This window comes from Phasianus colchicus, chromosome 2 (assembly GCF_987193195.1).
Source record: "Phasianus colchicus chromosome 2, bPhaCol1.hap1.1, whole genome shotgun sequence".
Lineage (NCBI taxonomy): Eukaryota > Metazoa > Chordata > Aves > Galliformes > Phasianidae > Phasianus > Phasianus colchicus.
This window is the reverse complement of record NC_143437.1, coordinates 22,480,257-22,497,478: the sequence shown is the minus strand read 5'-3', so window position 1 is coordinate 22,497,478 and position 17,222 is coordinate 22,480,257. Positions and strand designations below refer to the sequence as shown.

Sequence of the window (17,222 nt, the reverse complement as noted above, 5' to 3'; positions counted from 1 at the left end):
GCAGCTCAGGCAAGCCAGAAGTTTAGACACTGATGCCATCGGATATTTGCAGAGCTCTTGAGCGGAGCTGCTGTGGTAGCCATTGTTCATAGCTCTGTGAAGAGTTTATGTGATGATGCTGTACACCTCCAGTGTTTACTTATTTTGGCAAAGGTGAAAATTCATTGCTGCTGTGGTAAATGTTTGTCATTTGTATCAGTAAGTTCTGATTTTTTGCATAGTGCCAGTATTTGTTTTTTTGTAGCTGTCAATGCTCACAGTCCAGTGAGATCTTGAAAGTGGAATTACAGGTGTGTACTTATGCCTTTGTATTGGAATAATAGTACTATTCTCTGTGTGCCTAAAGTCATAACTGCATGTGCTTCCATGTCCTGCATGTGTTACAAAACGAGGAATTGTGCTTGCTTTAGGTTTTTGAATAATTAATGGCTATTTGGAAATTATCAGTATCTGCAGGTTTTAAAAATATGACAAGAGTTGTTTAAGACGTGAGTTTGGTGTGGTGGTTTTGTTTTTTAGGTGGTGTTGCTTTAGCTCAAGTATTATTTTTTTACGTGAAGTACCTCGTTCTGTACGGTATTGCTGCCCTTCTTCTCCGGATGGATGGACTCAGACCTCCAGCCCTTCCTCGCTGCGTGAGCCTGATGCACAGTTTTACTAAAATGTGGAGGTTAGTCACTATTACTATTTAGAAATTTTCTTAGTGATTTATTACTGTCAATATGTAAGAACGCGCGTGTGTGTGCGCGCGCTTCCATGGCTGCAGATATCCTTTCTTGCACTCTTGCGTGCTTTTTCTCTTCTTATGATTTATCTTTTTCATTTCTAACTGAACTTAATTTTGATGGTTACTTTAATCGCACTGCGAAGAAAGAGGAAAGCAACCCTTCTCTGTATGTATTCTTTTAATGGTTAGACTGGAACCACTTAGTGTCACTAGCATAGCACTTGCTTTTTCCAGGTGTCTATTAAATAAGACTTTTTCAGTCTTGATCCAAAACCCACGTTTCAGCTGGATTTTTATCCAGAGAAGGAAAAGAAATCCCAGTTAGTTATATTATGAGGGAAGTTCTGGATATAATATTTTAATATGTAGGGTCATGCGATAGAGAATCTTCAATACATTGAAAATAATATGAAGGAATGGTAATTCCTTATTTATGAAAATATGGATCTACTTTGTTTTTCAAGTGTTTCTGCATAATATTTCACAAAAAAAGCAAGCTTTAAATGTTAGTGTTGCTTTAAATCACTTTCACTGAGCAAAACTGAGGCCCTTAGTATAGGAAGAGCGTAGGGCTGTTGGAGTGGGTCCAGAGGGCTGGAGCACCTCTCCTATGATGGCAGAGTAAGGGAGCTGGGTTCGTTCAGCCTGAGAAGACTGTGGGAGAGACCTCATTGTGGCCTTCCTGTACTTGAGGGGAGCTTACAAGCAGGAGGGGACTGACTTTTTATGTGGTCTGATAGTGATAGGACAAGGGGAATGGCTTCCAACTGAAAGGGGAGGTTTGGATTAGCTGGTAGGAAGAAACTTTTTATTCAGAGGGTGGCACAGCTGCCCAGAGAAGCTGTGGTGCCCCATCTCTAGAGGCCAGATTGGATGGGGCCCTGGGCAGCCCTGTCCCTGGCAGGGGGGTGGAACTGGATGATCTTTTGGTCCTCTCCAACATAAGCCATTCTATGTTTTTTTCCCTGAAAAGTATCTCCCAGGTGAACTCTTCTTGGTGTTTAGGCTATGTGTAATAGTTGATGCACTTTCTTTCCTCCTCTTCCCTCTGTTCCCTCTCCCCCTACAAGTTCTTCCCATGCCCCAGACCTCCAGAAACATTGTTTGGCTTTTTAGTATGCACACTTCTCTCTTTCATTCTGTTAGCATAGAGCCTAGCACAATGGGGCTTGTCTGTTTTGGCGTCCAACTGGTTTGTGGTATGAACAAACATTTTTCATTTTAATCACGGTAACAGTGGGCCTATTATTATCTGGGCTTTATTGGATGAAATTATCATTTTGTTTCCTGTTTGAAGCTAGTTGTTTGAAACTAGGAAAACTTTGTGGTTTGTAATGGTTTGAAACTGTTACTATTTTGTATTCAGATAAGAAATGCAGCTTAAATAGGATGGATAAAGTGGATGAGCTGTTGAAGAGTGACTTGTGACTGGTAAACTCCTAGGTTTAAATAGTCTTCCAGAAAGAGTTTGAACTGAACTTCTGACCTACAGAATTAATTTTAGAAATGTGTGTTTTTTACCGGCCAGTCTCCTGAGAGCTTTATCTCATGACCCTTACAAGCAGGGTTTCAAACAACAGTATTTTTTCACTACTCTCCTTGTTGTTACGTCCAGGATTCTGGGGCATTGCCTTAGAGGTGTCAAATGAAACTCATCTTCAGCAGAAATAATTACACTGCTTTGTCAGATAATTGTAACAGGCAATGCAAGAAGTATTCTGGTGCTTCAAAGATGGGTGTGTTGTATCACATCAAAAACATCTGCTGTTCTTTTATAAAATATTCATAAAATTTTTCTTAGAATAAAACTGAAAAGTATCAAAGTAGGTAAAGTTTAATTACTTATCTCTTTGCGGAAGGAAAAATGAACAGCTGATATTTCTCATTTGCTCAGAGTTTTTGTTCATACATGTAACAAACATTCACTACCAGAAATAATACAAACATTCTGCAGATGGGATTTGTTTGCTAGCTTTGTAGGTTGAAATGTACAGTTGATTTGATTTCTTACTTTCAAAGCTGTATAGGCAGTAGAATTTCCTGTGGCTGCTAGTGAATTATGGGTCATTCTTACTTATCTAAAAAATTCTCACATAGCTTGCCCTACAGATCCCAGAATTATGATGCTGTTATGCCTTTGCAGTAAAACTCATGAATCTCTACTACACAGAGGCTAGCAGACTTTGTATGCTCTGTTATGCTGTATAGGAACATCATTGTTAGAAGTGGAAATAGCTTTTTTTTTTTAATCTCTACTAGGTGGATGTCTGAAAGACTAATATAGACAAAGTACTGAAGTGATGAGATTTCCATAAAAGCTATGAAAAATTGATGATGAAAGAAAAGAGCTTGTTGTGAGGTCTCATGAGCAGCGAGCTGTTTCCTTGAAGTACTAAATACTGGTTGCTGAACTTTGGAGATTCGTAGTTTTTAAAATTAGTATTCCTAGACTAGCTCAAATATAAATGTTAATAACATCATGCCTAATTTTAAGTTTCTCTGTTATTAAAATGATAGCCTAGTATTGCTTGAGATTGTTAGAGCCAGACTGGGGAATGGGACAAGCCAGGCAACATAAGGGAGTGCACTGTCACCTGTTGACTAACATCTGCAGTACTGCTCAGAGGAAGCCCTTGTGGTTGCTTGACTTGCTGTTGTCCTTCTCAGTGACATCCACTGTCAGCAACTCTCAGGCTATTATAATAGGTCTTAGAAGACTCTGCATTGCTATTTTAATATCTTTAAGTTATAAACAGTGCATGTTACAAAGGAAACAAGGTAGCCTGAAAAGAAAGACAACATGAATGCCACAATGTAAGGAGGGCAAATATGCCACCGAACAGACTTCCACCACCTTGTGTCCTTGGAGCATGCCAACAAAAGACTTGGATGTGACAAATCCAGATCAGTGCAACTTAAAATCAGTACACGCTGTCGTTATTCACTATGGAATGCAGCAGGTAGGAGAGCTCTCAATGAGGAAGGAAGAAAAATGTCAGGCTTTGTTGTCTGAAATTTCTCTGGAGCAAAGCAGTTATTAAAAAAAAAAACAAATCAGGTGTTCTGCATCCTCCTTTATGACATTAAATGCTTAACTAAATTGTGTCCATTATTCCAAACTTAGAAATAAAGGGCTCTAATTAAAAAGAAATTCTGTTTTATAGTAGATTCCGAATAATCTATGTTTTCTTTAATCAAGACAATCTCCTGAATAAAAAGAAATAAATTAGTTATCTTTCTTGTTGCTTCATGGTTAATATAAATACTGAACGTGTTGCTATGGTTTCAGTTTATCAGTATACCATAATCTCAGCAAACGTGCAGTTGCAGAGTTAAAAAAAAAAAAAAAAAAAAAGTATAACAAACTTACTACCATTCAAAAGTTTGACTATAGTTGTCAATTTTTAATGTCTGCTTTATCTTGTATAGGTCACAAATAAGATAAAAATTTCTTGTTGTTAGCAGAGGTAAAAGCAAATTAGCAAAGCATGGGAAAGGAACTATTGCTAGAAGCTTATGAGTGCTTTTAAAGAATTGCTACGCAACTTCTCAGGCTGGGAATCAATAGTGTAGTGCAACTGGGGAAAGATGTGCTAGTTAGAGTATGGCTGAAAGTTGCAAATTGATTTAATGTGGAAAAATATCTTAGCGGGGAAGTTAAGATGTGGAAACTAGAGAAAAATAGTACCTAATAAGTCCCACGTTAAATCTCACTTACTGATGAACAGTTTTGGCAAGGTGTTCCACAATGAAACTTGTTAGTTCATAGTTTACGATGGTGTTTGGCACAAATGCCATTCCTGGTGTGGGGGGGAAAGGAGGCTACCATTTCTGTGTTTCCATACTACGTTACTGAGTGCTTTAAGTGCTTTTCTCCAAAGATTTTGGACATTGATCTGATACGTTTTGACATGTCGTGGGAGTAGCATGGCATAAATATCTCATCTCAGGTTAGAGTCTGATACCAGGTTTGCAGAAACATGACTCCTCCTCTTCTCCTATGCCCATCCACCTTAAAATCTGCACGTTCCCAAGAGTCTTATCTGAAAGTAAGCACTACAAATGCTACGGTGGTCAGTGTCAAGAGGATCGGGTATTTTGATGTGATTTGCTTTGTATCTACCCTATAATTCCGGACAGCTATTATTTGAAAGCTCTCTGTTCCATAAAGGGACTAACCCAGCAGCTGGCACTGAGAGACAAGAAAAAGAAAGACAGGCTTATGCATATTTGCTTTTTCTCAGGAGGTTAGGGTTGTCATTCCTGGTCTATTTCCTTTGGTTTTGAAAGAAAATGTTATCCAGTGTGTTTCAGAGACAATCCAGTAAAACAAAAATGTGTATTTTAATCTTTTAACTTCTCCCAAGCTTTCTTTAAAATATATATATATATATATGCTAATGTCATGCCTTTTGACTTTTAAGCAGAAATGCCATCTTTTCCTTATTCTATATTTTCAGAGGTGGTCTCTGAAACATGGAAGAGTCATTGGATGGTTTGAGTTGGAATGGACTTTAAGATAACCTAGTTCCAGCCCCCCTGCTTTAGAGACACCTCTCTCTAGACCAGGTTGCTCAAATTGTATTTAGCCTGGCCTTGAGTGCTTCCAGGGAGGGACATTCGCAACCTCGTGGCATAGCCTGTTCCAGTGTCTCACCATCCTCCCAGTAAATAATTTGTTCCTGATTGCTAGTCTAAATCTTCCCTCTTTCAGTTTAAAAGCATTTCCTTTGTCCTGTTGCTACCTGCTTTTGTAAAAAGTTCCTCACAAGCTTTCCTGTAGGCCCCTTTCAAGTACTGGAAGGCTACTATAAGGTTTTTTCGAGCCTTCTCTTCTCTATTCCTAAGAGCCTCATCTCACTCAGCCTGTCCTCATAGGGGTGGTGCTTCAGCCCTCTGATCATCTTCATGAGCCCTCCTCTGGACCTGTTCCAACAACTCCATGTCCTTGTGTTGGAGGCCCCAGAATTGGGTGCAGTACTCCAGGTGGGATCTCAGGAGAGCAGGGTAGAGGGCACAATCAGCTCTCTTGACCTGCTGGTCGCACTTCTCTTGATGTAACCCAGGATACAATTGGCCTTCTGGGCCGCAGGTGCGCATTGCCAACTCCTGTTGTATCTTCTATCAATTGACACTCTGAAATCCTTCTCCTCAGGGCTGCTTTCAAACCATTCTCCACCCAATCTGTATCTGTGCTTGAGATTGCCCCGTCTTAGGTGCAGGACCTTGCACTTGGCCTTGTTGAACTTCATGAGATTGGCATGGGCCCCCCTCTCAAGCCTGTTCAGGTGCCTCTGATTAGCATCCCTTCCCTCTAGTGTGTCAACTGCACCACTCAGCTTGATGTCATCTGCAAACTTGCTGAGGGTGTACTTGATCCCACTCTCCATGTCACCTACAACGATGTTAAATAACACTGGTCCCAGCACCAATTCCTGAGGAAGGCCACATGTCACCTGTCTCCTCTTAGAGAGTTGCGGTCAACAGCAAAATGTCCGAGTGCGACCATCCAGCCAGTTCCTTATCCAGGGAGTGGTCCATCCATCAAATCCATTTTTCTCCACCAACAGGGCAACCAGGATGTCATGCAGGACAGTATCAGATGCTTTGCACAAGTCCAGGTAGATCATTATTACACAAGGATTATTTTAAAATGATAGTTGATTTAAGCAGAATCTCATCTGCAGTGTTGAAATGACCTAGCGTTTGTGAGTAAGGAGGAATTGCATTGAAATCAATGGATAAAATAAATGGATATCATTTAAGTGTGCAGATGCATGAATACCTCCATGAATGTAAGCTGTGTTAAGCTTGCTTTTGCCTCTTTTTAACAGTGGAAGTCAGTTAGATCTGTTTTGTGGTCAGTGTGTCTTTTTTGGTTAAGTGTGCTGAGTTAGAGAATAAGAGAATTTTAATAGCATGATACTTGTAGCTGTATCGGGATAAGAAGGGAAGCAGAGAAGGGGTCATTGACTTTTTTTTCCCTTACAGATGTGGGATAAAAATTTTGGATATAATTTTGACCTTGTGGAAGTCACTGTCAAACCCTTGATTGGATTTAGTGATGCTAGGATTTGACTTTAAGAACTCTGCTGGCACTGGACTTAAATGGACTTGCTGAGTGAAGCAAATCTGTAAGTGCTGGTAGCATCAGTAGGACATAAGAATTTACAAAATAAGAACTAAATGCTTGGGAGGGCTTTTCATAAGAATAATGTTTAGCATCTACTTCATTTTTTTTTTAAAACCTAAGGCCTAAGCAAATGTCTTTCACAACTGCAAGTAGCTTAGTAGGGACAGCACTGTTACTGTCTGTTCAATTACGAGGATTGATTTGGAACATGTACTTAACTATGCAGTTGATAAACATCTCTAGTGCCAAATGTGTCTGAAATAATCAGTTACTATTTAACTGTGTTGTAATTAGTGAAAACTGAACATTTGTTTATTACTGTCTTGTCTCAACTGTCTCTGGAAGGTTAAATGGTCACATTTCATCACACTTAACCGTGGTTATGTGAATTAGAAAACAAGAATGATAGAAACCACTGTTAGGTTTGGAAGACTTATTTTTGGTTCAGTTACTGTAGGAAATAGTAAAATGTAGTTCATCGCATTTTTGTAGTGAAAGTATTTTAGTTATGAGGATTTCAGATACAGATAATATCATATGGCATGACTTCTCATGTAATATGCTACTTATGTCATATTTATATTATGCGTTTGTTTATTATGTTTTGTTAATGATACTATACCCTAACAGGTACTTCTATTTACTTAGGTCAAATTCTAGCAGCACTCAAAAATGTTATTGTAACAAACTGTACCCAAGCCTTGGTTTCTGTTGTTGTTGTTTGGAAGTCTCACTAGTGTGAGGCGATTCTTTGTGTGAATGTTACTTAATATTCTTTGTACTATTTTTTTCTAATTCTCATGTTCACTGTTGGATCATATCATGCATATAATATAAACAAAACATTCTAACATTAAGCCTACTTGCCAATATCAGAACACTTAAGCTGCTTGTCCAGCTGCTGGGTGTTTAACTACAGAATTGTTACATGCTTTTTGGTATTGAAATAACATGTTATTTTTCAACTTAGAAACATCTTTTTTGGTTTACTGACCTTTTGTATTTTTCATTAATGTTTATGATGTTTAAAACCAGACATAGATCTGTGATGTGTTCCTTTTAGTTACTATGTTACCTGAGTCCATGAAAGATGTGTCAGTTCTGGACTGGTTAGTCATTGCCTCACTGACAGAGACAGCAGTTAATTGCTTTTGACATCAGCTAAATTAGTGCAAGCTACAGTTCCTCTTGCCTACTCTAAGGCTCAATTTGTTGGTTATTATAAGTTTTAAAAGCCTCCTTAAATCTCTTCAGTAGAGGAAAAAAAATCTATTATTTGTCTCTTAGGAGTGCAAAAAGAGGTCATAACAAAATGCCTTAATCGGTCTTGTGTCTAAATTGCATAATTACTGGAATTTTATTTGTGTAGTAACTGCTTCGATACTGAAACTTGAAATTGCTTGGCTTTTTTTAATGAACACGCCAAGCCCCCTACTGCTTATCACTCGTGAAGCCCGTCCTTTCTAATATTAGGCATGCAATCAGCATAGATACAGACTGTTACTGCTGCACACATTTGGCAAACAGCACTTTGTCTGCTCACAACCACTATAGGAAAATGAATAATAGCTATTAATAAACTTTGTTCCATTTGCAGCAAAGCTAGGGAACTCTCTTAGTAATTGGATGGTTGCTCTTCTTGGCAAGCCTTACTCAAGGAAAACTGAAGGAAATCTCCCCCTATGGGAGTTTGCCAGTAATGGGCAGGCATTAGGCTTCAACCACTCTCCAGGAGATGCTGCAAATTTCTGAAGAGTCAGGGAAGGCAGGAAATTAAAGTTGTATTTCTTCTGAAGAGTTCTAAGGGAGATTAACGGAATAAGAATGAGATTTGCTCTTTTTAAGAAGGTGTCTGCTGAGGTGTATCACCAAAATCCAGTGAGAGGCATACCTGAGAAATGAGAAGTAATTTCTTTCTTAAAGCCTCCTATGTAGCCAGACCTACATATGAGTTCTTATTTACTCTAGCAATGACTGATGCCTGCTCAACGTTGTGCTTGGATCTCTAGCCAGGAGATTGCTTAAAAAAAAAAATACATCACTGCCTGGAATCATTAATGCTTTACTCAGACTTTCAGCTAGAATACAAGTTGAGTGTTTTAATTGAAATGAAACAACAAATTAAATTAGATTAGGAATCTAATTTGTATGCTGGAGGCCACTAGTAGTTTATGAAATCTTTTTATGCAGTTCATGAAGGAGCTTTCTCACTGGGGCCATCCTTTAATTAAATTTAAATTATTTCTGCTGTACAGATCTCCAACCTGAGCTATCAGCTGGTAACTTGAGTAACTTGAATGCTACAGATCTAACTCCAGGACTCTCATTGATATTCTCAAAGGTGAATGTGTCCATAACAAAATGCATGCTTTAGTTGAACCATAGCCTGTAGCCTACAGTATGCTCAAAGTCAGTCCAGATATTTTTGCTCCTATTGAAATTGATGAAGCTTTTGCTGCTGCTGGGTTGGGATTTCACTGGGGACTCTCCATCCCCATAGGTATGGAAAGTTCTATTCTCTCCCTGCAACTCCATGCAGAAAAAAAACTTTACTGCATGTAGAAGATTTATAGTTTATTCAGCTTTGAAGCCATTGCTTATTTACAGTGCTTTTTTATGAGGTGAGGCATATGCTTCATGTGCATCTTATTGATGACAGAGAGCCACGCAGCACTGAGCTGAAACTAGGGATGGAGATATCCAGAATGTGCTGAATGTGCAGGTGGTTCTAACAATGTAGGAAACCAAAAGGCAACTTAGTATTGCTGAATCACTTCAGGAAGAAATAGTTCAGAAATTGGGAGTGTTTTATCTGAAAATGAAGTGTTAAGATGTCTGTATGTCCTTAAGCAAGTGTCGGAGAATATGATAAAGATATCTTTATGCATATACAAGTCCCATTTATTATTTCTATAGCAAAAAATTGATGGTCAGATGTGATATAAAAGCATTTGACAGTCTTCATATTTTTTCTTTCAAATAACATGGATTTTTTTTTTTACCATCTTGATTGAATCTTTTTTACACTGAAAGGAAAGCTGCTACTAATGGTTTGCTGCATTGCAGATAGTTAAAGCTTAGAATCACAGCTCATAAACAAAGGACAGCCTGTTGAAAATTGAGATCCAGGCTTAAACTTGTGCTTAAGATCTTAGTTCTCAAAAGTACATTCACATCACTTGGAAAAACAGCTTTCTAGTTGGGTTGAGCCAGCTTTTGTTTTGTTGTATGTTTTATAGTATGACTGAGATGTTTTGGTTTTGAGAAGGAGAAGATTTTGCTACAGTTTGTTTTGAAAGAATGCCTGAAGAGCATTGCAGAGTCTGAAGAGTATGTGGCTTTGTTCCTAATTTCAGCACCGTATCAGGGAGTAGATGGTGTTATCATTGTATGGATGGAGTTCCCCATGTGTCTTCCTCTAGTTAAGAGGCTGAAGATCATCGTAGTTGTGTGTAGCGTGAGTCCCCAGAAAACGTTGCAATGTGGCTTTCGAGGCTCAGGGTTCAAAAGTATATTCCATAATTTGGATCATAGATAAATACTTGCTAAGAGTTGTTGTATTGGATTTCATTTGTCAGTATTATCTGCTTCATCATGTGTTTCCCTATCTTCATTTTAAAATTATCAACAATAGACAGCTTAGTCTTTTCACTTAAATATTTTCAATTTGCTTGCTATATTTTTATTCAGTAATTGTCATTTTTCTGTTTGAAGTTGAGCATCTGCTTTCTAAATAGTACTTCCTAGCACAGTGCCAATTACTTTGTTTACAATGAAGGGTGCTATTTGCCACCAAAGAGAAGTTCTGCAATGAAGGTGTAAGTTTTGAGTAACCTAGCAGAAAATAGCATGTCTGAATTCATGCAAGCTGTAAAAAAACGAACAAACACAAATGTCTTCTACAAATTATGGATGGCTTTCTCAGGTCTTTATTTAATAATGAAGATGATGATGAATCAATTGGTAGCAGTCATTACTTGGAGGAAAAAAACCAAACCTTTAAACTTGTAGAGAAACCCCTCTAGGATTTGCTGTAAGAAACATTTGTAGTTCTTTAACTGAGACACTAAATTATAGACCTTAGCAAAGTATTTATGCAAGTTTTGTATCTGTTTTTCCTATAATCATCTTATTCTCTGGACAAGGCTCAAAAATATTTTTCAGACCTATATTGTACAATTGTAATTACTTGGGATTTGGCAGCCTTCATCATTTGCAGGTTACTGAGTAGGGAAGTTGCCAGAGACAGCGTTGGAGAAAGGCTAGCTGAGACAGAAGCAGCAGAAAACGAAGCTTAGCATTCCAAAGTGCAGGAACATCCATCAGTTTACATGGTCTTTCGGGCATCGCTACTCCAAGACATTGCTTGAGAAACAAGTGAAGCAGCCTATTAAAAATCTTGTGTCAGTGAAAGCAGCTATCGTTCAATAACCTTCCAGTCTCCAGTGCAAAATGTTCTTTTGTATAGAGGCGTAATCAGCAACTCACTGATGAAATGTGAAGTTTATTTGCAAAGACTGCTAATGGAAGTGCTGGTTTTGTAAATGCTTTTCTGGACTTAGGTGGAACAGTTTCCTCTGAGTGTATGTGAATGAGTTGGACTTTGTAAGGTCAAGTTTAACCATGTTTATAACAGGAGGATCTGAGAACCTTTGAAATGTTTCAAAAACTTAAATGCTTCTTCTGAGAGATGAAGAATACCCTCAGGGTAGAAAGTACAGAAACTGTAATACATAGCAAGCCCCTTGTTGGAGTAATCATCCCAACAAATAGCTACAAGTCTTGCTGATTTGAAGAGATCCCAGTGCAATTGCTATATTGTACTTGTTTCAGTGAAACATGGGTTAGCATTGCTCCTTGTTTTCCTTTCCTATGTACAGAAATTACAGCATTAGGTCCTATTCCAGAGGTAACATGACTATTTTTAAGCTCTCTAGGATATTTTGGTCTACAATCCATTCTCTAGCTTTGAGGGATTGTAGACTTTTCTGATTTTTGAATGCTTCACAAGTGACAAACTGTCCCTATAGATTTACTTTGCCCAAGGTAAAGCCCAAAGGTAAAATGGTGTCACTTTCCTTTTGCATGCAGACAGTGCAGTTTGTTAAACTGTGCATCAGTAGCTGAAAAAAAATGTTGTGCCGGCTCTTAACTGGCATAGGCAAACAAATGACCTCATTTCTTAAATAAAAATATTGATATTTCTGACAGTGTAGATTATTCTAGTCTAGGAGCTCCACAGTTATAAAGATATTGCTTCTGAGAGGATGATGAACTTTCGATTGTTCAAATATGTGTGGAATATACCTCATCTTAGCCATAACAGCTCTTTTTGTGTCCTTCCCACATCAAAAGTGTACTTTGTTTTCTGTAGCAAAGATCTGCAGGTTTTTTTTTCAGTAAGGTTGGATATATTGTAACCTCGATATCTTGCCTTGTCTAGATGCAGAAGAAACTGTTTTCCCTGTTAGTTTTCTTCACATGTTATATTGCAACCATTAACAAATAGGTTTGAATGGCTTTTTCTTTTGCCCTTAGACCTGTGTGCCTTGATGGGGGCACATCAGGAACCTGTCAGGGCGTTCTGCTTCTGAAAGTAATTATTTCCTATTCCTTAGGCAACATGGATTTGATTCCTGTCCGCTGCTGTGAATCATTGGGAATGGGATCTCAGACTTGAACCTCATGAGATGGGATCTTTTAACAAGTCAAAGGGAGTCATGATCAGTGGTGCCTAGCACAGCTAATGAGCTGTGGTGATAATGTAGACGTGGGGCCAGATCCTTGACTAACTTAAGGTGGCATAACTTCAGTAGATTTAAAAGTTATATGGGAAAGGGTCACATAAAGAGATGAAAAGAGAGGCTTTGTACTTGTTTTTCTAGGAGTCATCAGAATTGCATTTTTTTAATGAATGTGCTTTTGCTATTGACCGTGGTTCATATCAGCATGTTTCTACCTTTTCTTTTTTTTCTTTCTCTAAGCTTTGTGCTGAATGCAAATTTGGAGACAGCTTGTTGTGTTGTGCTTTTAGCTTTCCAAGCAGACACCACACCTCTGTGAAATCATTTTTTTTAATCATACCTTGAGGACAGAAGTGTTTGCTTGCAAATTTCAAAGATTTTGTTTTGGAAAAGGACCTTGTAGGAATAGCATGCGTATACTGTTAGTCACTGATTTCTAGTTAAGATGCTGGGAAAAGATGCATTTGATTGTGGAGGATTATATGTATAATCTGCTGAAATATATCAGAAGCTAAAACTTCCATGCTTAACAAAAGCATTAAAGTTGCTTACAGAACTATGATTCAAAATGTAAACTTTCAGATATGGACGTTTTTTAATAAAGAAAATATCAAATTGCCTGCAGTGATTCTCATAGAATCATAGAATGTCTTAGGTTGGAAGGCACCTCAGAGATTCTCCAGTTCTGACTCCCAGCTGTGGCAGGGTTGCCACTCACCAGCTCAGGCTGCTCGGGGCACCATCCAGCCTAGTCTTGAATGCCTCCAAGGATGGGGCTCCACAGCTTCCCTGGGCAGCCTGTACTGGTGTCTCACTGCCCTCTGAGTAAAAAATTTCCTCTTACCATCCAATCTAAATCTTGCCTCTTTTAGTTAAAAACCATTCGCCCTTGTACTATTACTACCTGCCCATGTAAAAAGTCGGTTTCCATCAGGTTTGTAAGCTCTTCTTAAGAACTGGAAAGCAACAGTGAGGTCCCCCGGAGCCTTCATTCTCCATGCTAAACAAGCCCAGCTCCCTCAGCGTTTCTTCACAGGAAAGATGCTTCAACTCTCTGATCATCCTTGTGTGTACTGCAGACCTGCAACAGTTCCATGTCTATCTTGGACCTAGGCCTGACTGCAGTACTCCAGATAGGACCTCATGAGGGCGTAGCAGAGTGGAACAATCGCCTCACTTGCCCTGCTGGCCAGGATATGACCCAGCATGTAGCCCAGAATGCAGCTGAGGATACTGCTGTCCTTCTAGGCTGCACGCATACATTGCTGGCTCGTGTCAAACTTTTCATCCACCAGAATCTTCAAGTCCTTCTCTGCAGAGCTGATCTCAATGAGTTCTCCTGGTCTGTATATGTCTGGGATTACCCCATTCTAAATGCAACACTTTGTTGAATGCCAGGTCCCTTGGATGACGTCCTTTCCTTCTGTAAATTATGAAGTGGAAATGAAATAATACCCCTTAAACTAGCTAAGATACAAAAGATACCCCATTCAAAGGCTGCTGCTGCTATTTAGATAAACTAGATTTAACCACTTACATCTCAAAAAAAATTAGAAGCGTGTTATATTACTGACATTTGAGCAGTATAGAGTTCAGGTGGCAAATCATTTCTTACTCACTGCTGTGGATATCCTTTCCCTTGTTATTTTAAAACGTATTTTTCTTTTGTAAAATTGTGCTATTTATAGGATTCAAAAAGGATTTGTGAAGAAACTTAATGTAGTTGTGGCACCCTGAAGTGCAAGGGCTACCAGATAAATCCTATGTTTTGCAGTCAAGTTCAACATTGAGTGAAGTTGATTGTAAATTGTGATATAGTATCAAATAAATGTGTTCACTTTATAGAATAATTGTCCATGTGTATATGCCAGACTTAATTCTGAGTTAATTGTGGTGGGCATCCTGGCATCCATCCATAGGTGGATTCCTGTGATGTTGAAGGAATCTTTATGAAGCTATTAATACAGTTGCAGTGCGATTATTCTCTCTTTAATGATTACAGTTGCTTATTTTCTAATCACCAAGTTGCAGTCCAGAAACTGTTACGCAAACCTTATTTCATTTTGATTTTTTTTGTTTGAGAACAGGGAGAGTAATTTCCCCTACCAGATCTGTTGCTACTGCTGTCTCACTGTATTTTCAGTTCACTTTCTTGTAGAGCCAAAAGCAGTGTGTATTTAAATATGAATAAGCAGAACAGTTAAAAGTGCCTGTGTGGTAGTGTCTTGTCAAAGCCAGCCTTCTGGAATCTCAGGTTTTTTTAGTCTTTTTGCCTCAAGATGTCTCTATAGATGCTTAAAAATGTATGTTCTCAAATCTGTAGCCTTGTGGATTACTGGTAATGCACTGAGTGCTCTTTTGTATAGTTTGAGACCATTCATTATCATTGGTTTTGCTTTTGGAACTAACCAATTATACTGTCCTGTGATGTCTTTGAGATATGGATGTACACTCTGATGCTAATATGAATCTTTTTGTTTGTCATTGTGTAGTTATATCTTTAAAATACTATTTAAACAGTGGAGTATAGAGAATCTTATGTAGTCAGGTGAAATGTGTCAGCAGAGCATCAACCTGAGGACTGTCTGTGCTGATTTGTGCTAAGGGGAGGCTCTGATCTTTCTTCTACCTTTTTCATTTATCCCAATTTATCCCAACTGATTCTGTGCATGTTTATTTTTAATGTGGATTTTATGGAAATAATTTTCATAACCAGTATGGAAAAGTGATGTTATAGATATTTTAATAGGAGTGTTATTTTGTTAAAAATGACGCAAGTCTACAGCAAAATGCTTCTTTCTCACTTCCTATCTGAATCCACTCTGCCTTAATTTTGTCCACCCTACTGGGCATCAGCTTTGAACATCTGAGGTTAGCAGGACCATTCAGTTACTGTGCCTATTCTAAGCCAAGTCCTTCAACGTTCAGGTCAGTGTCAGAAGTTGATTTATTCATGTTCCACATCCCCATCCTCAAGACACGTAGTATTTATTTTGTCTCTTCAGAAGATTCAGCCACAGATAAAGAAGATAGAAGATGTGGTCATTGCCATCAGAGGTAGCCAGTAGTACTTGGAAAGATGAGCTTTTCTGAGGATGTTTAAGGTAGCTGGTTACCATACAATCATTCTCTGGAGCTGGTACCACCTTCCTCTTCTCCCTGTCCCTGTACAAGAACACTGAAGTGTGTGGCCTAAGACCAGTAGGCTTTCAGAGCTATGAATATGGACTGTGGACAGCTCTGATGCTTAAGGCTTCTGTACAACACAGCTTATTTTAATGGTGACTGGGAGCCAAACTGCAGGAGGAATGCAGAAAGATAAGAGGATGCACTTTATACAGTGTAACTACACAGTAATGTAGCAACAATATGAAACTGGGAACGCTTTTAGGATAGGAATGAAAAATAAAGATCTAATGATGACTACATTCATGTCCCTTGCAGAATGCTTTCTCTATCCTGGTCAGTTTTTACAAGAGAAATTTGATGCACTACTACCTATCCTGTTGATCTGTTAGAGTTGCCCTCCATGTTAACTCCTAGAATTCCTACAAGTCGTCATCTCTCCTCTGTTGTCAAGGTGTCATTAATTAACAGTATCTGATTTCTCTTGATACTTCAGGTAGAAATCAGCACACTGCAATAGTACTAAAATAAAATCATATTGAATTCAGATGACTAATTAGTCTTTTTGGAACAGGCTGCTCAAGTACACAGTATTTGCTTTCAGATTGCGGACATAATGCAAGACTGTTTCAGAGCAAGTGCAGCACTGGAAATAAGATGTTTTTGTTTTCCAGTTGTACTGTTATGCACACTATTAATCTAGGATTGTATTGGTAGTCCCATAGAAAAGGCACGTACTTCAGACATTAGGTACACTTCTGATATAAACAGATGTTTAGTCTTCCTGTAGTGTCAAGGATTTGCTTGTACATGGTTGAGAAGCTTGTTCCTACTGAGCTTGCAGATCAATGGAGAAAACTCAGAAAAGGAGAAAAAACAGTGGTACAGTTCTTGTCCTTCAGGGTGATTTAATTTGTACTTTGTCAGAAGTCATCAAAGTTATTTTCCTCCCCAGATTTGTGAGTAACATTCTTGCAAGCATTCTTGCAAGGCTTGTATCTCTGTGTAGTCTCTGTATCTGAAGGAGAGATAAGGGGACTCTGATTATTCTGTAGCAAAGCAATTCTGTGCCTTTTTTTGCAGTACAAAGCACATCAAAGGGAAGAAGTATATAGATAGAGGATCTACCTATATGTATGACAGGAATCAAGTATACTTGCTGGTCATCAGGATGCTATAAAAGATTATTTCCAGTAATTAAAATTTATGCTCTCTGTGCATTATGCTACTCTGAATGTTACTGCTTTACTGAAGAAATACTCAAGGGAAGTAAGCTTTGTGTGATGTGAGTCTAAATCTTTTCATATGGTCATCATCTTAAATGTCACGTTATTGCATAAGGAAATTGCATGCTAAGCTGCTTTTGTTTAGGTTTTATGAATGACAATTTTACATTTATCTTGGATAATATTATTTTGAAATACTGTGTTTATATATAACACCCAACTAAAAAGTATTTTTTCATAATTAAAACATGATGAATCTTTTTCTT

The 17,222-nt window shown here is 38.4% G+C and overlaps 1 protein-coding gene across 5 annotated transcripts in view; it reads left to right on the top strand.

Annotated features, from left to right (window-relative positions):
- Positions 1 to 17,222, top strand: part of HHAT (hedgehog acyltransferase) — a 188,276-nt gene that overhangs the window by 66,766 nt on the left and 104,288 nt on the right. For all 5 annotated transcript variants that reach the window (XM_090135107.1, XM_090135110.1, XM_090135109.1 and 2 more), the window contains one exon: positions 520 to 670. In XM_090135107.1, coding sequence (XP_089991233.1) covers positions 520 to 670 — 151 coding nt within the window. The remainder of the gene's footprint in view (positions 1 to 519; positions 671 to 17,222) is intronic.